The sequence below is a fragment of the Quercus lobata genome, unplaced genomic scaffold (genome assembly GCF_001633185.2).
Source record: "Quercus lobata isolate SW786 unplaced genomic scaffold, ValleyOak3.0 Primary Assembly Scq3eQI_49, whole genome shotgun sequence".
NCBI classification, from domain to species: domain Eukaryota; kingdom Viridiplantae; phylum Streptophyta; class Magnoliopsida; order Fagales; family Fagaceae; genus Quercus; species Quercus lobata.
The window spans coordinates 120,657-145,384 of NW_022154709.1; the positions used below are offsets into that span (position 1 = coordinate 120,657).

Genomic DNA, 24,728 nt, shown 5'->3' on the forward strand with positions numbered 1-24,728 from the left:
GACATGGGCAATGGCTACAAAGAACTAAGTAAGAGAGTTCATAAGGTATTTTTTGAAAAAGGTAGAGTTTGAGTTGGAGCTGGGACTGGAAGAGATAGAACATGAGATATATGATGTGTACTTGGATCAACATTTGATGGATTTCATTTTTTTTTTTTTTTTTGTTGTTGTTGTTAGGACTTTATATTATTAGGATATGTTAGTGCTAGATTGAGGTTGATTGTGGTCACTCTTTTGTAAGCTCTCCATGAGTTTCTTTTTTGTGTTGATATTTTTCAGAGCCATTGTGTACTCATGAGGCAATTTTGTAATGACCAACTTAATATTATGCCAGTGTTATGATGAATCCATATTGATCATTTTAATTTTAGTTGATGAGACCATTGTGTCTATTAAGTTGTGAATTCCATCACACAAAGAGGGAGGCAAACTAGGTTGCCCACACTCTAGCCCGCAAAGCTATTCAGTTTGACACAGAGATGGCTTGGCTTGAGGAGATTCAATTTTTATTGAGTTCAATTTTTAACTTTAGCCTGCAAAGCTATTCACTTTATTTGTGTCTTATTTTGTAGGGAGGTTGTAAGTGAATATACGAAACACATGATTGAACTAAGCAAAGCACTATTAGAATTACTATCAGAGGCTCTGGGACTTAACACTGACTACCTAGAAAACATAGAAGGCATGAAAACTAAAACATTGGTATGCCACTATTACCCAGCTTGTCCTGAACCAGACTTGACCCTTGGCACAACAAAGCATTCGGACCCAGCCTCTCTTAACTATTCTCTTACAAGACAGTATTGGTGGCCTCCAAGTCCTCCATCACACAAAAAAAAGTTCAATTTTTAATTTTGGGCTGTAGGCTCTGCAATAGGCAGAATTGTTTTTTTTTTTTTTTTCGTTAAAAAGGATTTTATTGCAAACACAAAGGGAACAGTACAGAGATGAGAAAGAGATACGAACTACAGACACTTCAAACTATATAATACATAACAAGACTTAACATACACTACCACAGACACATCACTGAAACAAGACAAACACTACAACAGAGAAGGACCTAACACACACACACAGGGACTTCCGATAGCCAGATTTCAGCTTCCTTGGTATATACAACCCACTGAGCGAGGCGAGGTGAATCCCAGTGAGTCCCAAAAATAGCATTGCGTCAAAAACGCAGGACAAGTGTCATAGAAAATTTCACGCTCCGATTGCTCTGCTCCTTTCTTTGCCAACAGGTCAGCACACCCATTAGCTTCCCTCCAAATGTGATCAGTTTTGACCACCCAAGGTCGCTCCAGGAGAGACCTGCAATCAAGGATTAAGTTAGAATATTCCAGAGGAAATAGGGAGCTCAGGTTTGTTATCCAATTGTGTGCCAATTTGGAATACACCTGAAGGTTGATATATTTGTATCCATTACTCCAAGCAAATTTTAAACCTTCTCGAATAGCCCACAGCTCTGCCATCATACTATGGGTGATACCTATGTTAATAGAGAATCCTCCTATCCAATTCCCCCAGTGATCTCTTATAATTCCGCCTGCTCCAGCATGGCCCGTATTGCCTTTTGCGCTACCGTCAGTATTAAGAGTAAGGAAGGGGAAAGGAGTTGGTTTCCATCCAACAGGTGTAGTAATGGTGGTTCGGTATTGAAGTTTAGGATGCATGCTTAAATAGAAGAATTCAGTGGCATGGTGTATCCCTGTTTTGCGGAGTTGGGACAGAGTAATATATTTATTGCTAAACACGAGGGAATTACGACTTAACCAAATGGACCACAAGATGAATGGAAAGAGGATGTACCAAGGAATATTATTAACTGTGATGTTTGTGTGAATATTTGTTTTGCACCATTGGTGGATAGGGGTATCAAAAAAATTTGGCGTAGGATGATAAGAGGAGAAAGTGAGCCACAAGTCCCTTGGGAATGAGCAGTCACGAAGGAGATGTATAGTAGTTTCTTGAAGGCCACATCTGGGACACGCTTGAGCTGCTAAGTTGGCATGTTTGAAGATAAACGCACGCGATGGTACTCTGTTGTGGGCACATTTCCATAAGAAAAGTTTGATTTTGGGGGGATAGGAATTTTCCAAATCCAGCTCCACGACAAGTTAGTTTCTTGGGTTTTGTTTTGTGTCTGCTTAGATAGAAAGATATAAGCTGACTTGACAGAGCAAAAACCAGCATGTGAAGACCAAATGAGCTTGTCTTGAGAAACATTGAAGTCCGAGAGGGGAGTTGCTTGTATTTGTTTAATGATAGATATAGGCAAATCAAAACTAATAGGATTGAAATATTCCGAATATATTAAAATTTTAAAATAATCCTCTCTAACATAATAAACCATAAAATTTAAGAAAATATGAATATAGCTTAGTTACACACCAACTGGCAGAAAATAAGCAAAACAACTACCACCATCTAAAATAACACATTAGCTCAAGGCAAAGCCGTAAAGCACAAAGCATTGGAACTAAAGTTTTTAACAGGTATTTTCACAAACATCATCTGTGCATTTCAAAAACAACATTAAAATCCAATCAAATATAAATCAGCCACATTTGGGCTAGAGAGAGAGATGAGAAAGCCTTAAGATAGGAGGTGACATGGGCAAGCACAGCCGGTGGTGGTGGTGTGGGACTCGGTGGCTAATGCAACCATGGAGATTCGGCCATGTTTTGTCCCACAGAAAAGTACGGTAGAAACAGAGATTTTAAAGTTTGGTGAAGCTGAAGAAAAAATGGAGAAAATGAACAGAGAAAGTGAGCTAAAGAGAAGAGAAAAGGGAGTAAGCCTTTAGTGTTCTCTGGCGCTTGTCTTCTGCCTTTGCTTTGTTTTGTTTTCTTTATGGCTTTTAAGCCATTAAGTTGAGAACCCTACTGAGAGAATAGAGTAAGCCTTTAGTTATATCACTTATTTTATTGATGTGGGCCCATGTGTTGCTTTATAACCCGCCAACTCAAATATGCAAATTTTAAATGTGCTGGCAATTCAAACGGTAACAGACGTTAACAAATTCTCCTTTATTACAATGAGCTGGCAGTTCAGGTGAGGTAAGCAAATTTTAATTCGTTGGCATGCTCCTATTGGCTGGGACTACAAGGTCAGCATGCTGACCTTGTAGTCCAGGACTAGGCAATAATTTCCCCTTTTTATTTGCAATTTTAGCGTGCTAGGAATTTTTCTAAATAAATATAAGGATCTTTTTGAAATATTATATAATTTGTGCTATGAGTGATCTTCAACCAAAAAAATAAAAAAGTAATGATTTATGAGTCATTTGTGGGTTTTAATTTTAATTGAAAAAACAGTGGGTTTTAATTTACTCAACAATTTAAAATCTATTATCATTGATAATTCGTTATCATTGAAGGAACATCATAAATTCAAATCTATCATGTCTAACCAAAAACAATTACGGGTGATAAAGTTTGATTAAAATTTTATTTCATTTTAAAAAAAAATAATAATAATAGATAACATAAGGAATTAAATTTTATACTACGGTCCATTTTGGTTCATTAGATCTATATATAAAAAGATGGGTTACACCAAAGTCAGGAAGGCTATTCAGAATCAATACACCCCACCCACCCACCCACCCACCAGGTAAAATTTACTATTGACGTTGACGATTGGCTGAAAATGGATTGTGTAGCGTGCAAGACAATGAGACAGTCCTTCCCACCTAGTGGCAATGTCATCCATCAAGGGGAGCATAGGCAGTTAGCCCGATAAGTATACAGAAGACGCCAAAATACCCAGAAATATTTTTTAACGGTGTTTGAAAACAAGGTAGGGAACTGCAGCCAAGAAGGGTTGGAGAAGTTTGTTGTTCTTGCAAGGCAGCTTTGGTAGTTGATACCCATTGAAACACACGTACACGAGGTTAGTGAAGTGCCAACGTCTACCATTCTATAGGATTCAACCAGATTCTGTGAGAATTACAGAGCTCACTCCTCAAAGACAAACTAGATACATAGTGATTCTCAAGAAAATGGGTTCCAGTGCAGCCTAACTACTGGTACAAGATCAATTTGACAAAATTGTGTTCATTAGAAGGATTGATTACTGCAAATTTTGCTTTCTATTGTCAGATGTCCAATAATTTATAGAATAAAAAGAAATTACGCAATTTTTCAAACATAATTTAGATAGATGGATTGCTAGAAACATCATTGGCAAGATGTTTCACTAGATGGAACAAGAGCTCACAGAATTTGAAAAACAAATACCAAAAACAGAATAAAAATGATTGATTTGCTTAAATTTCTTAGGCTTGTAGACAAGTAGAATTTCTTTCCAATGTTTCCATCCCCACAAGAAAAAATATATATTCAAAACCTTAATTGGCAATGCCATACAAGTACAAAGAGCACCCTAGTTATAATAAGGAACCCAATAAGTTGATCCACCAAAACCTCACACAAAGTTGACCACCAAATGGGCCAAATCATGAAATTTGAAGACGAAATGATATATTTGATAATCTAGCAGACAACAATTTTCAACATGTTGAGAATTGCGAATTCAGCATTCTGGATGAAATGACCTGATCCACTCAATTGTCCTCATTTCTCTCCCAAAACATTTGAAGATGACTAATACTTCATCAACAGGACAAAACTGACCAATCGACATCATTATGTGATCTTAGATATCTTCCTTATTATAGCTAGATTCAAGACAAATGTAAATTTCCCTTCGTCAGCTTAATGTTGTATAGTCTCCACTCGATAACCCTTCTATGGGGAACTACATGTCCATATAATGGCCGACATCCCTAACAAACAATAAGAAAGGAGACTGAGAAATATGTTATTGTCTTCAATTACCTATAGTCTACAGATAGGATTATGCATTAAACCAAATTTTCACTCCACAATTTTAAGGAGACATGATAATTAAAATCTAAACTAAAAAACCCAGATACTAAAAAATATAAAGGAATTGCCAAATTTACCACAAAGAAATATGTAAGCTCACCTCTCACAGAAAAAGGAGTTATGAGATGGGTTGTATGCTTAGTGGAACTGTCATCTGCAAAGGAAACGATAGCCAAAATATCACATTAAATATTGACCAATTTTCATATACTTTTATCATTTTGCTCAAAAATATTATAGCCTACCTCTATTTGCCACTCTATTAATCCAAAACAATGGCTCTCCTTAAGACATTGTTGAAAATAGTCTGCAAAATGAGGATAGAGGCTCTTACTATCTTAACTACAAAACATAATGTAGTAGTCATCAACAATGAAGAAAAAGAAATAAAACAACAAGAGCTTCATGAGATAAATATGACCATACTGACCAAAACAAAAACAGTTAAACAAAACCATTCTAATAGTTGAACAACTCCAGTAAAAATATTGCAAAGGAAGAAGCTCTTGCCGTCAAAGTAATGGAAAGTTCGAGAAGATAAGGTCGAAAAGGAGTGAATTATTCAACACAATTAAATCTCAATGGTAGCAGTAGAGTAAATACAAAGGAAAATAAGAGGGAATTGTATAGTGGTGATTTCCCTCTTCTCATTAGATTTTTATTTATTTATTATTATTATTTTTTTATAATGGAAATACACATTTGACATTTCAGAGTTGCACTTGTGAATTTTTCCAGCCTTCTTCAAGGGTGTATGAAATAAAACTACTTAAATCTGACAAGAAATAGAGAAGTAAATTTTGCTCTAAAGACAAGGTATCAGTGATTTAGAAATACTATAAACTTAGCAAGTAGGACATTACCAGAAGAATTGCTAATGTTTATATCAAGCTTTTAAATATGTAAAATTTGTGAATGTTATGCTCTAGGGCCAAATAAATACGTAAAAAAGAATATTTTGAATATAAGAATAAATAACTAAACACAAAGTTGACCTTAAGTGAACCAGCTAAAACCATACATGGGACAATGGACAACCTACCCTTCAGAAATTTTGAAGGAATACACTCATACTTCAAGTAGTAAGGATCTAAAATCTAGGATGTGCATTACATCCTAACTAAATGCAGAGTAAAATTCATATGACCCTAGAACATAAGCATTCTCATCAATATAAACAGAGGGGGGGGCAGGGGAGGGAAGTTGAGCTCTTCCAGAATTCTTTTCCTACAGTTAACTTTAACTTCAATTGCTGCAAGGAATATGTAAGTTCTCATGGCTTCTAAAAATTTGGTTTTACAGGGCATGTGGAAGGACGAAGCTTTGGTCACCAACTCTTCATTGATTGATAATTTCACCAAGCGGCTATATCAGCTATAAGGAAATTCCAACGTTCTCCAATAGGAACAAAATTTGATAGGAGAATTCAGGTAAAAAAACAAGGTATTTCATTTGAATGGAAGTCAACCAGGGACGTAATCTCTCTCTCCCTAATTCAAGTCTCTTCCAGAAAATGCTCACTTTCCCTTATCTCCAAAATACACAAAGATATGGATCATCTTCATATTTCATACTTACTTCAAAGACGACACAGTGGCCTCCATCCAAACTGCAAAGAGAACGAATATTATTGGGAAACTGATACTAGAACATGAAACACACCTAGCATCAGCACAAAAGGGAATCCATTGCATGTGTATAAAAGTTTCGGGTTCATGTCAGTGTTTGTGAGTCTCATGTATGTAATTGCCATGGCTTAGAATATTGTGGTATCCTAAGCAGCCTTAAGAAGAATTGAAAGACCACTTCAAGGATGACTAAAACCATGCTAATGTAGAGATAACAGAACTTACCAAAGAGGTCCTTTGTTGTGGAAGTCTCAAACTCCATCAATGGAGCAAGCACAAGTTTTCCCTGCACTTGAAATTATCAACTGAAAACAATAATAAAAATTTGTAAAGACTTTTGTAGATTATGTCACATGCTTATGCTTTTAATGTAAGATTAAATAGGTTTAGTCACCTACTTGTACACAGCAATGAGCTCCAGACTGCACTAAAAGAGAAAACTACAAAATTAAGAATTCACCAGTTAAAAAATATTATAGTTACAAAAATAATTTTGCAAGCAAATTTTTGAAAAGACAAAACTGCTTGTTACAAAAATTATCATAAATATGAAACTAAATTAAGGAAGTGAGAGGCATATTACTCAATCTATAGAAAGATGATGCCTGATTTTTGTAGAACCATCTTTGAAAATCCTTTTGGTTTCAATGCCACACTCTCCTCTGTTTTATATACAGAAACACATAATTTAGAAATTCAACATAATTGAAAGCTCTTGAAAGATGTTTATGATAGTTTGAGAAATAAAAATTGGCAAAGTATTCATCACACTTTTCAGAAACATGAAATTCCCACATGATTTGAACTACATAATTGAATTAAGAATATTAAATCTCTTGTACACATCTAGTGTACCAGGGTTGTGCCCCTTTTTGTGTTTTTTTTTTAAAACAAAATGCATACTTATTAAAAAAAATGTATAAAGCCAAATCAAGTAGTTTTGTCTACCAAATACCAAAATGATGTCAAAACCCTCTTTGCCATATTGCTCTTTCTCGCCTATCAAATGCATAAAGTAAAAGTTGTCCCTCTAATTTTGCAACTTATAACTCTAAAGCATATTGGTGTTTTTGATGCACATTAAGCTTTAGAAAATGAAATTGAGAAAAAGGCATTATTCTGTGAAATCTTCTCATGGACTACATACAAGGTGATAATTAGTGACCTTTTTTTAGTAAAATATTAAGATAGTTTACATGGATAATAGCTCCATGCCATTTCCTCGCGCATTGTAGTCAGGATTCGCCCTCTAGAACAATTGTAACTCATGGTCAAGAAGTGCCAGATTTCACCTGGTCTATGTATTGCTTGATACAGAAACCAAATGCAAAAGCCTGTCAAATAAGTATGAGATAAAGTTCGGTAGAAAAGAAGCAAATAAAAGGACATGGAGATATTAGAGAAAAGAACATGTGCAATGTTGCCCAATATTAATACAGAGTCTGCACGACAAAAAGTAAAGAACCAAAGGGGCTTTAGGAGGTAGACAAGTAGAAAAAACGCCAACCTCAAAGAAAATGAAAAGTTCCTAAGTTTGGATGCTGCTTTGAGCATTAATAACCCAACATAGAACATTACATAAGGAAGTTAAAAAAACGAGGGTATTCTGAAATCTGTTAGATAATTTACCATTAGATTTGTGCTGTCCAGACACACTAGACTAAATAAACCCACTAGACTCTATCTCATTTATACTTTTGACTTAAATGAATTCTTCAGAAACATTTGGAAAATGAACAAATTATTCAGCCTTATTGTCTCAACCCATAAACTACATAAATCATTAGTTGTTTACCAATTACCCAATGACACTGTGCAAATCAATTTCTAGAATACATAAGATCATGTTTTAAGCATATATATAAAGAAAATAATTGACCAAACAGAATCCATTTAATAAGATAACTCCTTCATTGTTAGCTGGCATGGTAGACACTCCCCTCAAGTAGTAAAAGTTTCTCTGTTTCTGCAATTGTCGACGAAGCAACCAAGTACATCACCATTGAGTCAATTGTAGGTACAAAGATATAAACTCTATCTGTTCTGCGCAACAGCAGGCCTTTGAACATACAGAAAGGAAACAAAACAGAAAGAGATTTCCCTAAATTTTAAAAGAAAGAGAGAAGATGATTACCATTGAGTCCACTACTTGTTACACGATTTCAAGGCCAGAGAGTTTTGAACAGGGCAGGTTCTTGAATTTTGTCTCAACAGTCAAAATTCAAGAAGAAAGGACCACGGCTTTAGCAGAGAGAGGAAGTGCCAAATTACCAACCAATGGAAAAACCAAACGTTCTTAAATTTGGGTTTTGTTTTGAGCAGAACAACCTATTATATAAAAATGGACACAGTAAGAAAAATAAGAGCATCCTCTAATCTTAATTGGTATTCAAGCAAAAAGAAAAACCTTAATTGGTAATTTTCAATTGAGTAACAGATAAAAATTCAATCACCCTTGAATTTGTGCATGAATGAACAAATTAGACTCATTCAGCCATTCTCTCATTCTTCTCTTGACTTCAAAGTCAGTCTTCTCATTCAGCCATTCTCTCATTGATTTTTTGTTATAAGAAGCAGCTGAAGGGAACACTCCTAATGGGAAAATGAAGAAAGACAATTGGCCATTTGTCACAGATGAGTTTAAAAACCGATCCAGAAAACGCTATACCCTCTTGCAAATGAAAGGAAAACTTAAAAGGCTCAAAAAGAGATACTGTGCGTTTTTCAAGTATCTCTTTTTAAGCCGTTTAAGTTTCCTTTTATTTGAGCATAATAAGCCAGACTTCTTTGAGCATACTGAGCCAGACTTCGATCAGATGGTTATGAGAACTCTGCTTTTCTGCATCTAGAATCACAGCTTGGATCATGGAGACTCTGCTCTTTAGATTTTCAATCTCGGTTTTGACACAACAGGCCAGTTTGACCTCTTCAGCAGTGAAAGAGCCGAGCACATTAATGACTTTCCCAGCAAGATAGAACAAAGCTCCTTCCGCCATAGTTTCTCTTTCTTTCAGGAATAGCACGTAGATGGGTTTGTGGAGTAGTGAAAGTGATGAGAGAGATCGCTGCAATTGTTGTACTGTGTCCAGTTTATAAATATATACTTACAAGGCTTAAATTAACTACTAATTAATGAAACGTTAATCAATGAGTTTCCATTAAATTAAGAGCGTTCTTGGCACGGAGGTCGAGTCGGGGGCTAGTAGTAGTTGTCCTCAGTCTTACACACTGTTTAATTTTACTGATTACTGACATCTGAAAAAGGTCTGAAAAGATGTATTTTCAACTTTCAACTAAAAAAAAAGCATTCTCAAAAAACTAAAAAAAGAGTAGTCTTACGCACAGAACGTGCTTCTCTTCTGCACTTTGTACTCTTCTTGCTCTCATTCGCGGTATGAAAAATAAAAAATGCCTCGAAAGATTTTTGGCTCCGTTTGTTACGCAACACATAATTTTAATTTTTAAAGAATATTATATATGTTTTTACACCATTTTTTATCCATACATATTTTTTAAAGTATTAAAAACTGTTATTTAAACACACGTATTAAATAGAACCTTTCATTTTCTTTGTTAAGTTTGAAATGTTTTCTAGATGTAAGAGCCCATTTGGTAACACAACTTAAACAACAAATTTTAATTTTTAAACAATATTACACATATCTTCATATATTTTTCCACCCATACATATTTTTAAAAAATATAAACAATATTGGTAGAACGTTACCCAACGAACCATAAACGTTTTCAATTGAAAATATTTTTAAATGTTTTATAGTATGTGACATAAAAATAATAAAATAAAGTTGGGCTCCCACCAGAATTGAGAAAATGAGATTTGTAGTTTTTCCTGTGTGAATACAAATTTGTGTATTTTGGTTCGACGGAGTGGGTCAAGGGCGTGGACAGGTGACGTTGAGCTTTGGGTGGGCCGGCAGCAATGAGGCAGAGAGGTGAGAGTTGAGAGTTGAGACAGCGGTGAGATAAAATAAATAGAAAAAAATAATAATATAATGAACGGAGTTAGAATAAAAAAGTAATTTTCTTTTAGATTTCAGCTACAGTGCACAGCCTATATAGTTGTGCACTGCAGCAATTTAGGTAAAAAATTTACATATACCACTAATATTGCAGCACACTCATTGTATAGGGTGATGCTAAAAATAGTTTTTTAGCACTATTATTGTGGATGCTCTAACTCAAAAGAGAGGATGAGACAAATTATATTACATATAATACTTTTATGATAACTTTTAAAATTATTTTATCTTAAACATTCATGTGCATTGCACTGGTAGCTAACAACTAGCTGTGTGTTGGTGCTTCTTATACCCTATCTTCATCCCAAACGATTCAAATAATAATAAGTGAGTTTCTCACAAACAAGGAGTATGGGGTTTCTCTAGAAAGCAAATAAGGTGCTATTATGGTCACGCTCAGATAGGGAAGCCACATTGATCGCCCCTCTACTCTCGTTTTTTTTTACCCAAAAAAAAAGATTATAAAAGTAAAACATATATACAAAACATGTTTCTGTTAGGTTAGTGTTTGGCTTTTTTTGTTTTTTTTGTTTGCTAAGATAAATAAACACATCCTATTACTGTATGATTGTCCATTTATGCTTTTTTTTTTTTTAGAGCTAAATTACAATTAGCACGTTTTACTTTGTCTGAAAATTTAATTTAATCTGTTAATTTCAATTTTGCTTTTCAATTTAGTCATCTAACTTTTAAATTTATTCAATGTTGTCCTCTTATTGTGGTCGATAGAATCATGTCGTTAGTGTCTCCTATAATGACATAATTTTGATTTTTTAATTTAATATATTACAAAAATTTTAAAAATCAACATCTAAAAAAACCAAAATGAAAAAAATATTATTTAAAATTAAAAAAGGATTTAAACAAAAAGATTACACCAGAACACAAACAAATACACATTAAAAAAAAAATTATCCAACCAAAACTTTCTATGCAAAAATGAAGAAGAAAAAAAATGTACGATCGACATCAAAGCTGAGAGGCTTCAATTATGATTCACAAATTTTAATTACATCTGTAATTTTTTAATTAAAAAAAGGGCATAAAGAAGAAAGAAATAAAGAAATGTTATATTTTAATTATACTGTAGTTCACCGATTATATCTATACAATCTATAAAATGATTTTTTTTTATTTGAACTGAACTTTTATGTGGTTCAAAAATACTATTAAATTTTATGTTTAACAAGGAAAAAACTTGAGAACAACTTGATAAAAATATATCTCAAACTCTACTTAAAATGGAGTCCAAATCTTCTGTTCCACTTTTCCTGTTCCACTCTATACTCCATCAATAAAAACTTACCATGTGTTCACCTGATTAATTAAATACTACTATTAATTAATAACGGTAGTATTAATAAGTCAATAATGATAGTATTTAATTAATTAGGTGAATACATGACATGTTTTTATTAGTGGAGTATAGAGTGAAGCAGAAAAAGTGAGATAGAAGATTTGGACTCAATAAATTTGGGTAGATGAAATCAGAAATGTGTACCCACGGCAATAAATGTAGTGGGTGAATAAATGGTTGCAAATTGCCAATACTTTGGTTAGGTTAAAACTTAAGACTATAAGAGCACCCACACTAGATGTGGGATATGTGCCAAATGCTAAATATTTGGCACATATCCCACACCAAACCCAATTTTAGCCCATTTAGTAGATGTGGCATATTGTTTTTTTTTTTTGCAACATTGAATAGTACCGTGGCAAATTTGCCACGGTACGGAAGAGATGTTGTATATTATTTGTGGTTTGTTTATTATGTTGATGAGTAGTAAATATTATTTTAATGTGTAGTAAATATTATTTTAATGTGTAGTAAGTATTATTTTAATGTATAGAATTGAATTATAAAACATCTGATAAATGAGATGTTGTAAAATGATGTGGTAAAATAATAAAGTAGGTATTTGATGTGGTAAAATGACATAATTTTTGGAACATCTGCTACGGATGCTCTAAGAGTACGAAAGTACCACTCCATAGACTTTATTATTTTTAAATGAGTTTTTATGGGCATAGTTTATTTTAAACTCTCTTGAAATTGGATATGGTCTACTTTTTTTTGAGAATGGGATATGGTCTACTCAATTAGCTTATTTTCATTGGATATGTTTAAAAAAAAAAAAATTTAAGTAAGAGTATTGACATCAATTTTTGTTTTAAAAATAAAAAATTTACAAGAACAAAAAGTCACTTCATTTGCAATACATCATCATGTTACAGTGATCTAAACGAACAATTTTTATAGTACTTTTCTTTTCTGAAGTATTAGAGTACTATTCTTTTATCCTCTATAATAGCCAAAAACTATAATTTGGAACACCGCCGGAATGAGAATGCACTAAATTATACAAAAGTACAGTTGTGATTTTTTCTTTATAAAATCAGGTTTTAAGAAGGACTAGGCAAAATAAAAAAGATACGTTAGAAAATAAGCTAAAACAAACAGACCAATTATAAAGTCTCACATATAGCAAATTCTTTCAATAATTTTAATTTACTTGCATTACATGATGACAATACAAATAAAACTCAAGGCATATAGACTCTTATTATTAAAATTACAAACTATGGTAGATGAATAAAATAATTTAAAATAAATAAACTTCTTTTAAATTGCTTAAAAATTTCAGTAATAGGCATTTTATTTTAAAATGATTGAAATCTTGATATAGAGGGTTTCACCTAGAATATTATGTTAGGACAATATTGTTAATATACTTCAATGCACGCTATATAAAAAAGCATGTCATAGCCAACTCATTCATAGGAAGTGTAACACTTATGTTGAATCATATGATACAAACTCACATAAGACCTAATTTTTTACTATATACTATATGGTACTCCTTATCTTATATTATTGGTCATATTTAGAAAATAAACTTTTTAAGAAAATATCATTTAATATATATGCATTATCTTTCAAATAAAAATGTATAATTTTTCAGAGCCATCATTCTCAATTTAAACTCAAATAAAACTAATGAAAAATGAGTATTGACTTCTCAAGTAAAATAAAATGATAAGTTAAAAGATTTATCAAATAATTTTTTTTAATCTTTTTGGAAATGGTTAGAAATATTTCTTACTAAATATGCTAAGCATGAAGTATCAAATTTATGCCAAGTGCTTGGAGGAAATTTATTGGATACTCCAGAAGTATACTCTCTCCCTCTCAAATAGGGGTAGATCCCATCCACCATAGGGCTCATCTTTATGTGAGAGGAAGGGAGTATACTCCAAGAGTACCTAATAATATCCTGTGCTTGGGAGGTACCAATCCACCTAAAGTACTCTATATTAATTGGATTTTCAAAGATGACCATATTTTGTGGCATCCCATAATTAATAATATATCTCACAAGTAAATTCAAATTTCTTTATGTATAATTCATGTATTTAATAATTAAGTTGTCAATGGTAAAATTGAAAGTTAAAATTGCTATATAACATATATAGCACTTAAAACTTTGTCATTCTGCATGTGATGTTTTAAGGTTGGGGTGACTTCTTATTGGTGGACTAAAGCCATCCGATTTGCACTCAGAATCTGATCAAACGAGTGAAAAGTAATGGAAACGGAAAAATGAACAGAAAGCTCATATTGTAATTTATGCTTTGTATGCATGCTACACTCACAAGACGGTAAGGATTATTGTTGAAAAATGAAGACTTGATTGGAGCTTAAGAGAATAGGGATCACTATTACAAATGAGTCTTTTTTTTTTGGCTGAGTACTATTAAAATTGAGGGATTAAGATTAGGTGCAGTACCTCTATGGCTCTATTCCCTCTCACCAAATATATATACACCTTGTTAACCTTTAATTCTTTTATTATTTTTAAATTTTTTATTTAATGGTTGAATTAAAAATTGCTTTTTTTTATTCTTAATATAAGCTATTGAGAAATATTGCATTAGGTGCAATACCGGATCTCAATCCAGAAATGAGTAGGCTCATAGGAGCAAGTGAATAAAATATGATAACTACAATAAGTAAAAACTAATATATATTCTTATCAACTTATTAAAATAAAAATAAAAACACATCTGTTTTATCTTCGTACTAATTATTAATTTATTATATATAAAAAGAGAGAGCTTTTGCTTCTTGTTTGTATTATGTGTTATAGCAGTTCACTTAATCATAGATTTCACTGAAGAATAGTTAATAAATACATCGCTAGCTGTTCCGCTTAACATAATCCAAACGGAACAACTTACACTTTGTAACCATAACCTACAACAGAAGCAAAACTGAATTCTAACAAACTAATTAAACAGACCCAATGTTCTGTAACAACAAACCATGACAAACTTAACTGTCAGATTGTTCACTTTTATTAATTTTATTTTTATTGATGGCTTAAAACTGGCTTTATATATGGAAATCTCCAGTTACGTCAATATGTTTGCCACCAAGAATAGATTCAAACAAAAGACTTTCAATTTGTAAGAAACAAGTCCTCTGTGTGTCTTCTTGAATGAGACATTGGTCTCTGAAACGGTTTCTTAAAAACCATTTATTGATTTTAGTGGTGGTGAACTTGTATTAAGTGAATTTAGGTAATTGTGAATGCCATTACTTCTGGGAATTATAAATGCATATGAAAGTAATGAACATGAGTTATTTATTCACATGCCTAAGCAGAATGGTTTGTAGCGAGTGAGAAGTACTGTAGATAATGTGTTTATAGAGAGAGGGCATCCTCTTGTGGAAGCGGAAAGTATGTTGTCCAGATAGAGATCACGCTAACATATGCCGCAACCATACATGCATGAATTAGCCAATGGATATCTAACACGTCATGGAGGTTTGAACGTTTGGTTTTTGTTGTTGGGCTTGAAGTTGATGAAGCCGAGAATAGTGTGAGTAACAGAAAAACTGGGCTAGCTAACTCGTGGTGAATGGGGGACCTTTGGGTTGGTGTTATTATCGGACTGCTCTATGTAATATGTATTATATAATTTAAGTTACGAGTGAAACTTGGTTTAAGTTAGCTCTGCTTAAAATATACTTGCATTATTATCGTTATCGTAGAGTAAGCAACATAGATTTAAATCTACTATACCTAGCAAAAAAAAAAGTATGAGTGATTTGATTTTTGATTAAAATTTTTTTACATTTTAAAATAAAATAATAATAGGTAATATAAGAAATTTAGATTTTATACTTTTGAAAAGTTTTAATTAATATTGTCAAAAAAAAAAAAAAGCTTTTTGAGGTTGGTTTTAAAAAATAAATAAAATAAAATACATGTTGGGAAAAGAAATACAATGATCATGCATTATACATGAAAATGATCATTAGCAATTAAAAGAGAGTTATTTCATAGTTCAGATTTTGATAATTCGATAGTTCAAATTAAGTTTTACAAATTTAAAGGTGTATAAACTACTAGTTATATATAGGTAACAGGTAATTATTATTTACCAAAAATAAATAAATTTAAGAAAAATTAAATAGAAAATATTCACCGTATATTCTAGACATGAGAGAAGCGTATAAAGTAACTTTAGATTCCTTATAGTACTGTCAACTTTAATGACACATTTAGTTCTCTACTGTTCCATGGCATATAAAAAGATGCTTACTGTTTATCAAAAAAAATAAAAGGTGCTTATTGATTAGACGAGAGAGTTCTCTCACAAAAGATATTTCAGCCAAAGTGGAGAAATTTCCAATCAAATATAATCTACAAATTAGCTAACAAACATAGCTAATAGAACTTCTTGCTATAAATAAAATACTTGAGTTAAAGCTAATGACAATGCCTCAAGGAGCAGCTTTTTTTTTTTTTTTTTTTTTTTTTTTTTTTTAAATTTTTAATTTTTTATTTATTTTTTTTTTTTTTTTGAGAATGACAGAGCTAAGCAAAGGGAAATAAGCATTACAAAATATAAAACATAGGATAATTCCATGTTTTAAGAGTATATCACAAAAGTTGTATCTATAATTTGCCCCTTAAATTTTGCACTTTCTATTTTTTTCCACCATTAAAGACCAAATTTGCCTCCAAAAGACGACTGCATGCAATGCACCAAGTTCATTTTATACAAAGTAGCATCATCAGCAAGATTCTTCACTAGATGGAATAGGTAGAAGCTTACTGGATTAAAATTTAAAAAAAAAAAAAAAAAAAACCCAAAAAAAGAAAGAAAGAAAGAAAAAAAAAGCGAATGATTTGCTTAAATTTCTTAACTTTATATATATATTACATTTCTTTCCAAAGTATCCATCCGCAGAAGATAAAAAAGAAAAAACTCCAAACATTGATTCGCAAACAAGTACAAAAACCACGCTAATTATAATTGAAGAGCAGAAGACCGTAGAGGAAGCCATCTCTGGTGATGAAGAACCTTCAGCTGCTGGAACATCTCTCAGACTTGCAAAAGGGAAGATGAAAACGGTGTCATGTTGAGAAGCTAAACGCACCGTATCACTAAAACCAAAACATTGTCCTTTTATCTCAGTCTGTTTATGATTCAAGGCCAAAACGCAGCGTTTGAGTTAGTCAGATATTTAGCTCCTAAATGTAGTTATTTCACACGTGTTAATAGTGGTTAATTTGTAACTACTTCCGTGATTTAAGCCCTCTCTCTATCTCTGATTATGTATATAAGCATAGCAGAGCTCAGTGATGTAACTGAATTAGTCATTTTGCAGAAATAATAGAATTCCTTTTCTGTTTTTCCTCTTAATCAATTTCTCCCAGTTTTTTGCTTCTTTGTTCAATAATTGCATGAGGAACCCAATAAGTTAGCCACCCAAATCATACAATTTGAAGAAGAAATAAAATATTTGATAGTTTAGCTGACAAAATATTTCAACAAGTTGAGAATTATGATTTCAACATTCCAGTTGAAATGACTAAATCTACTCAATTGTCCTCGTTTATCTACCAAATCTGTTGAAGATGATTGGTACTTCACCAAAAGGAAAAACATGACCAGCCCACATCATTAAACATCTTTTTGTGATAGCTAGATTCAAGAATGTGTAAATTTCCATAAGTCTTTTTAGTGCTGAATAGTCCCCATTCGATAACCATTATGGGGAACTTCACAGCCATAGAATATAGCTGACATCCCTACCAACAATAAGAGAGGGAATAGAGAAATATGTTACTGTCTTTAAATACCTATAAATATGGTTATGCATTAGAGCAACTTTACAACCCACAATGTAAGGAGACATAATAATTTTTTTAAAATAATCTAAACTAAAAAACCCAGATACTTAAAAATATAAAGAAATTGCCAAATTTACCACAAAGAAGCATGTAGGTTCACCTCTCACAGAAAAAGTAGTTATGAGTCAGGCTACATGCTTAGTGGAACGGTCATCTGCAGAGCAAACAATAGTTAAAATATCATATCAAATACTGACAAATTTTCATAGGCTTTTATCATTTTGCTCAAAAATATTATAGCTTACCTCTCTATTTCCCACTCTATTAACCCAAAACAATGGCTCTCCTCAAGGCATAGAGGCAAATAATCTGCAAAATGAGAATAGAGGCTTTACTATCTTAACTACAAAACATAATGAAAGCAGTCATCAAGAAGGAAGAAAAAGAAAGAAATCAACTATAGCTTCACGAGATAAACTGACTATGCTGACCAAAATAAGAACCATTAACAAAACCATTCTAATAAGTTTACAACTCCAGCAAGCATATATGCAAAGGATGAAACTATTGCTTCAGACAAAACAATAATTAGTTCATGAGAGTAAGGTCAGGAGGTGAGACAGGCAAGAAGGGAAGTATTCAACACAATTAAAACACAACGGTAGTAGTAGAGTAAATAAAGAGGAAAATAAAGGAGGAAATTTTATTATGGTGTTTTCCCTCTCCTCACTAGATTTTGTTGTAAAAAGAAATATACATTTGACAAGTCAGCATTGCACTTGTAAATTTTTCCTGCCTTGTTCAATGAAGTACAAAAAAAGGGTAAATTTTGCACTAAAGCCTTACATATGCATTCTCATCAATATAACCCCCATAGCAGGAAGTAGGGGAGGGGAGTTGAACTCTTCCGGAGTTCTGTTTCTTACAGTAAAATTTAACTTCAATTGCTGTGAAGAATATGTAAGTTCCATAGCCGCTTTTATTTTAACCCAAATGCATGTTCTCATGGCTTCCAAAAATTTGCTTGTACAGGGCATATGGTAGGACGAAGCTTTAATCACCCACTCTTCATTGATTAATAGTTTCACTGAGTGGCAATATCACCTATGAAGGAAATTCCAAGATTCTCCAATAAGAACAAAAATTAATAGGAGAATTCAGGTTTTAAAAAAAAGGTATTTCATTTGAATGGAAGTCAACCAGGGACATAATCTCTCTCCCTAATTCTAGTCCCTTCAGGAAAATGCTCCTTTTCTAGAATACACAAAGATATGGATCATCTTCACATTTCACACTAACTTCAAAGACGACATAGTGATCTCCATCCAAACTGCAAAAGAGAACAAATATTATTGGGAAACTGAGACTAGAACATGAAACACACACCTAGCATCTGCACAAAAGGGAATCCATTGCATGTGTATAAAAGTTTCAGGTACATCTAAGTGAATAGCATCAATACCTAAGCCCTATAATTTAGTGCCACAATCCATTCTACAAATGAAATGAAGTAGATAGAACAAAATTACATTTGATAGCTTGTGAAGTGTGCAACTTAATTAGTATACTACAGAATCACATGTATATTTTCTTTGCGAAAATATGTTAATCTCATGGCACTTGTACCCTTCCTTTGCATTGATTAATCATTTAGTGGTCCTTAATTTTAGCTTTCAGATCACAAAAAAGGCTGACATACAGAACTAGTCTAAAATGCGTAATTACCACACAATATGGGTCTCTAAATATAATTACAAAAGAAACTACCTTCAATTCAAACAACATCTTTAAAAAACTATCAAAAATTAGAAACAACTTCCGCTAATTTTTGTAACAAAATGCATGTCTTTTAGTGTTAAAAAAGAGTATACTTGAGGGCAAGTTCTAAAGAGTAGGACTATATCAAGCTACCCCTTCCTTGGTAAGATCAGTACTAGATAATAACCCTTAAATATTTCAAAATCCCAAAACATATAGAACCAGCCAATTAAACCATTAATTTATTAAATGTGTGGCACAATGTATTTAATTCACCATTCTAAATGATCTACAAGAAGAATTTTCATATTGGTTCCTAAATAATCTTCTGGCAGTTGGAACAAAAATGATAAGGTAAGAATAGTTCAAAGCTAGAATTTTCTTACCTCTGCATTGCTTTGCAGAGAATTACTCCATTTTTGGGATATTTAATCAAACTGCTTCTCTTACCTATTACGTCTCAACCATCCTTACTCGTTCTACCTCTCTATGGCTTAAAAATTCCACAAACTCTATACCTCATACTCATGTGGGGGGCCTACATGCTGGCCTCCTCATCTTCGCAGTGATTAGAGAAAAGAACATGCGCAATGCTGCCTAATATTCAAACAAAATCTGCACAACAAAATTTTAAGAACCAAATGGGCATTAGGAGGTAGACAAATAAACAAAACACCAACCACATAGATAATGAAAAGTTCCTATGTTATTAGCCAAAGTTATTAATGCTTCTTTGAGCATTAATAATCCACAATAAAATACAACTTAAAGAAGTAAGAAAAAGAGGGTTTTCTGAAATCTGTTAGATAATTTACCATTGGATTTGTGCATATCCAGACACACTAGATTAAATAAACCAACTAGACTCTATCTCATTTTATACTTTTGACTTAAATGAATTCTCAGAAAACATTTGGAAAAAGAACAAATTATTCAGCTTTTTTGTCTTGACCCAGAAACTACATGATTCATTAGTTGTTTACCAATTACCCAATCACATTGTGCAAATCAATTTCTAGTATACATAAGAACATGTTGTAAGCTTATATCCATTTAAAAAGATAACTCCTGCAATGTTAGTTGGCATGGTAGATACTCCCCTCAAGTGGTAAAAGTTTTTCTCTATTTCTACAATTGTCCGCAATGCAACCAAGTACATCACCACAACATAAAGTCAAATGTAGGTACAAAGATATAAAGGCTATCCTTTCTTCTCCATATATGTGAAGAAGTCATATATGCAATAGTAGCCTTTGAACATACAGAAACGAAACAAAACAAAAAGAGATTTCCAGAAATTTTTTTTAAAGAGAAAGAAGATGATTACCATCGAGTTCACTACTTGTTACACAATTTCCGGGCCAAAAAGTTTTGAACAGGGCAGGATTGTCCCTGGCTTAATTTGTTCTGTGTGAGAAGTCAAATGATTGAGAAGTTAAATATGTAGTTGGATTCCACTCTTATGTTCTTTCCCTCCTATTCTCATGTTTTTGCTGCCTCCTGTTCACACAGGGACTCCACGGCCAAAATTCAAGAAGCAAGGGCCACAGCTTTAGCAGAGAGAGAAAGTGCCAAATTACCAACCATTGGAAAAACCAAAAGTTCATAAACTTGGATTTTGTTTTGAGCAGAACAACCTATATTATAAAAGTGGGTAAAGTAAGAAAAATAACAGTATCCTCTAATCTTAATTGGTATTCAAGCAAAAAGAAAAATCTTAATTGGTAATTTTCAATTGAGTAATAGATAAAAATGTAATCCAATCTACCTTTGAATTTGTGCATTAATGAACAAATTAGATTCATTCAGTCATTGACTCATTCTCTCATTCTTCTTTGACTTCAAAGTCAGTCTTCTCATCAATGATTCAACATGTAAATAAAGGATTATGTGTGTACTGAAAGAAAGAGTTTTGTTTTGGTAGGACAACAATAAGAAGCATATCACAATCAAATGATGGAAATCTTTTACCTTCCAAATATTTGGAGATGAGGAACAGGCTCCAGCAGTAGAAGGCTGCAGCAAGATCCAAGCAAATTAAAAAACTTGTAAATAAGAAGATCCAGAAGTCAGGTTGTTTGAGCATTAGTAGCCTGACTTATAAAAAAAAGGGTGGGGGGAAAGGTATAAAAAATGATAGATACCTAAAAATTTTATTGGTTTATATATATAAAATTGAGAGACAAGAAATGCAATTTGGATGGAGATTTTTATATATTAGATCATTGACCTTGGAATTGTGCATGTCTTGATACACTAGACTCAAAATCATTTATGCTTTTGACTTAGAAGAATTCTCAAAACAAAATTTGAGAAAAAGAGGAATTTATTCAACCAAATTATATATTATGACATTGTATAAACTATGTAAGCCATTAGTTATTAGTATTACTAGTTACTAAAATGACATTGTGCAATACAAACATGTTGAAAGCTTATATATAAGGGAAAACTGTGACTGAACATAATACCTTAATATAAGCAAAGTCTTGTAGTGTTAGACTGTTAGTTGGTATGGTACTCCAAGTGTTAAAAATATCTTCTCCATTTTTGTAATTATCAGCAAAGCAACCAAATACATCACCTTCTTAACTAATTTTTAGGTACAAAGATGTAAATTTTTAGGAGAAGAAAATCAAGTTACATTATCCTTTTCTTCTCCATATAAATGAAGAAACCATGCACTCAACTAAAGTCCTTTGGAAATACAGTAAAAAAACAGAATATAAGGAGAATTACTAAATGCAAATAAAAAAGAAAAAATGATTACAACTGAGTTTACAAATTTGGCACAATTTGAACAAGGTCTGAATTTTAAGTTATGTTTGTTCCTTGCCGTAATCCATAATAATTAAAAAAATCTAATAAAAACTCCCAGATACTTAAAAATATAAAGGAATTTTGAAATTTACCACAAACAAATGTGTAGGCTCAAGTCACACAGATTAGGAGTTATAAGAAAGATTTCATGCTTAGATGAACTGTCATCTACAGAGGAAACAATAGCTAAAATATCATATTAAATATTGACCAATTTCCATAGAATTTTATCATTTTGCTGAAAAGTCTTACAACTTACCTCTATTTGCTTCTCCATTAAACCCAAAACAATGGCTCTCCTTAAGACATTGAGGCAAATAGTCTCCAAACTGAGGATAGAGGCCCTTACCATCTTAACTACAAAACATAATGCAACAGTCATCAACAGGGAAGAAAAAGAAATAAATCAATAAGAGATGTATGAGATAATCTATGGCTATGCTGACCAAAATAAGAGCAGTTAAACAAAACCATTCTAATACATGAACAACTCCAGTAAATATATATGCAAAGGATGAAGCTCCTGCTTAAGACAAATTAATGGAAAGTTCATGACAGTAAGGTCAGGGGGGAAGACAGGCAAGAAGGGAAAAGGAGTGAACTATTAAACACAATTAAATAACAAAGGGAGTAGTAGAGAAGAGAGAGGAAAGTAAATGGAGGAAGTTGTATTATGGTGTTTGCCACGTTCTCATTAGATATTAATGTTAAATAGAAATACAAATTTGAAATTTTGGCATTGCACTAATGAATTTTTCTTGCCTTCTTCAAGGAAGTATGAAATGCTTGAATCTGAAAAATAATAAGACAAAAAAAAAAAGACTAGATTTTACTCTAAAGACAAAGTATCAGCAATTTAAAAAATACTATAAGCCTAGCTAGTTGGTAGAACTTTACCAGAAGAATTAGCATGGATTATATTAAGCTTTAAAATATGTAAAACTTGAGAATATCAAGCTCTAAGGCCAAAAAAAAAATGAAAAAAAAAAAAATTGAATACAAGAATAAATAACCATATGCACAAAGTTGACCTAAAGTAAAGCAATTAAAAAGAGGAACAACTTCCACTAATTTTTGCAAGAAAATGCATGTCATTTAGTATTAGAAAAGATTATACTCAAAGGCAGCAGCTAAAGAGTAGGATTGCATACAAGCCACCCCTCCAGAGGTGAGATCAACATATAGAATCAGCTAATTAAACCATTAATTTATTAAATGTGTGACATTGCCTCCATCAGAAATGGATTCATGAGTGTGGGGCATATTGTATTTAATTCCCTATCTAAATGACCTACGGAAGAATGCTGAGATTGATACCTATATAATCTTTTGGCAGTTGGCACAAAAATAATATGTTAAGAATAATTAAAAGGCTAGAATTTGCTCACCTCTGCATCACTTTGCAGCAAATTACTCCACCTTTGGGAAATTTAATCAAACTGCCTCTCTTATGCTTCACAGCTCAACTATTCTTACCCCTTTTACCTCTCTTTGAACTAAAACCTCCACACACTCTATCTATCCATTATGCAGATCGCCCCCTCTGCTTTCCAGTGATTACAAAAAAGAACAAGCATAATGTTGCCCAATGTTCGAACAGAGACGACACGACCAAAAGTTAAGAAGCAAAGGCTATTTCTTGAGGAGGTAGAGAAATAGAAAAAATTTCAAAGACATAGAAAATGAAAAGAACAAAGATGTCATTCTCAAGTCTTCATTGGAATTCTAGTGAAATGACAAACCTTAATTGGTAATATTTAATTAACTAACAGATAAGAATTCAATTCAATCCAATCTACTTTAAGATTTGTGCATGTACGAAAAATTAGACTTTGCTAAGTCATTCTTGTGTTCTTCTGACTTTTTTTTCTTTTTTCTTTTTTTATAAGTATTCTTGTGTTCTTCTGACTTAAAAAAGTCAAGTCTTCACACCAACACGTGAGGAAGCAAACAAATATTCTCCCAAAAAAAAAAAAAAAAAAAAACCCAAAATACCTTTATAGTAAGCTGATTCCCTGGAGTGTTAGTTTCCTGGTCATATTCCTCCCTTCAAAATTCTACCAAATTTGCTACGATTCTGCAATTAGCAACTATATATGTCATTTCACTAGCACAAGCTTAGATACAATGATAAAAATCATTAGAATAAAAGAACAAATAGAAGAATTTACTGTTATTCCTTTATATTCTCCTAATAATTTGAAGAAATCATGCATCTAAATAATTTTTCCTACAAGTGACAACATGTAAAATTTTAAGCCAGAATTTTTTGAATTATCCTTATAAAAAAACACTCAGACTTTGACTTTGAAATTGGATAACACTTTTTGCGTCACTGAAAAACACTAGATTATTCCCACCCACTCTTATATGTAAAGATGTTAAGGCAAACATAAAAGTCCTTGCGATCATTTTCAACAATTTCCTTTTACCAACTGC

At 32.5% G+C, this 24,728-nt stretch overlaps 1 protein-coding gene across 2 annotated transcripts in view; it reads right to left on the reverse strand.

Annotated features, from left to right (window-relative positions):
* Nucleotides 1–4,291: 4,291 nt before the first annotated feature.
* The window catches only part of LOC115973006, a 59,678-nt gene continuing 39,241 nt past the window's right edge, over nucleotides 4,292–24,728 (reverse strand). The window contains exons 1-10 of one of the 2 annotated variants that reach the window (XR_004087590.1): nucleotides 8,977–9,576; nucleotides 8,658–8,851; nucleotides 7,720–8,489; nucleotides 7,107–7,185; nucleotides 6,922–6,963; nucleotides 6,749–6,828; nucleotides 6,474–6,504; nucleotides 5,141–5,202; nucleotides 4,996–5,049; nucleotides 4,292–4,792 (exon numbers count right to left, since the gene is read on the reverse strand). Coding sequence is in view for 1 of the 2 variants with exons in the window: in XM_031093240.1 (XP_030949100.1) it covers nucleotides 17,922–17,925; nucleotides 18,017–18,080; nucleotides 21,441–21,514; nucleotides 22,382–22,457; nucleotides 22,549–22,611 (281 nt within the window). In the remaining variant the exon portion in view is untranslated. Of the gene's footprint in view, nucleotides 4,793–4,995; nucleotides 5,050–5,140; nucleotides 5,203–6,473; nucleotides 6,505–6,748; nucleotides 6,829–6,921; nucleotides 6,964–7,106; nucleotides 7,186–7,719; nucleotides 8,490–8,657; nucleotides 8,852–8,976; nucleotides 17,926–18,016; nucleotides 18,081–21,440; nucleotides 21,515–22,381; nucleotides 22,458–22,548; nucleotides 22,612–24,728 lie in introns of those variants that run through there. The other variant, XM_031093240.1, reaches the window with a different exon arrangement.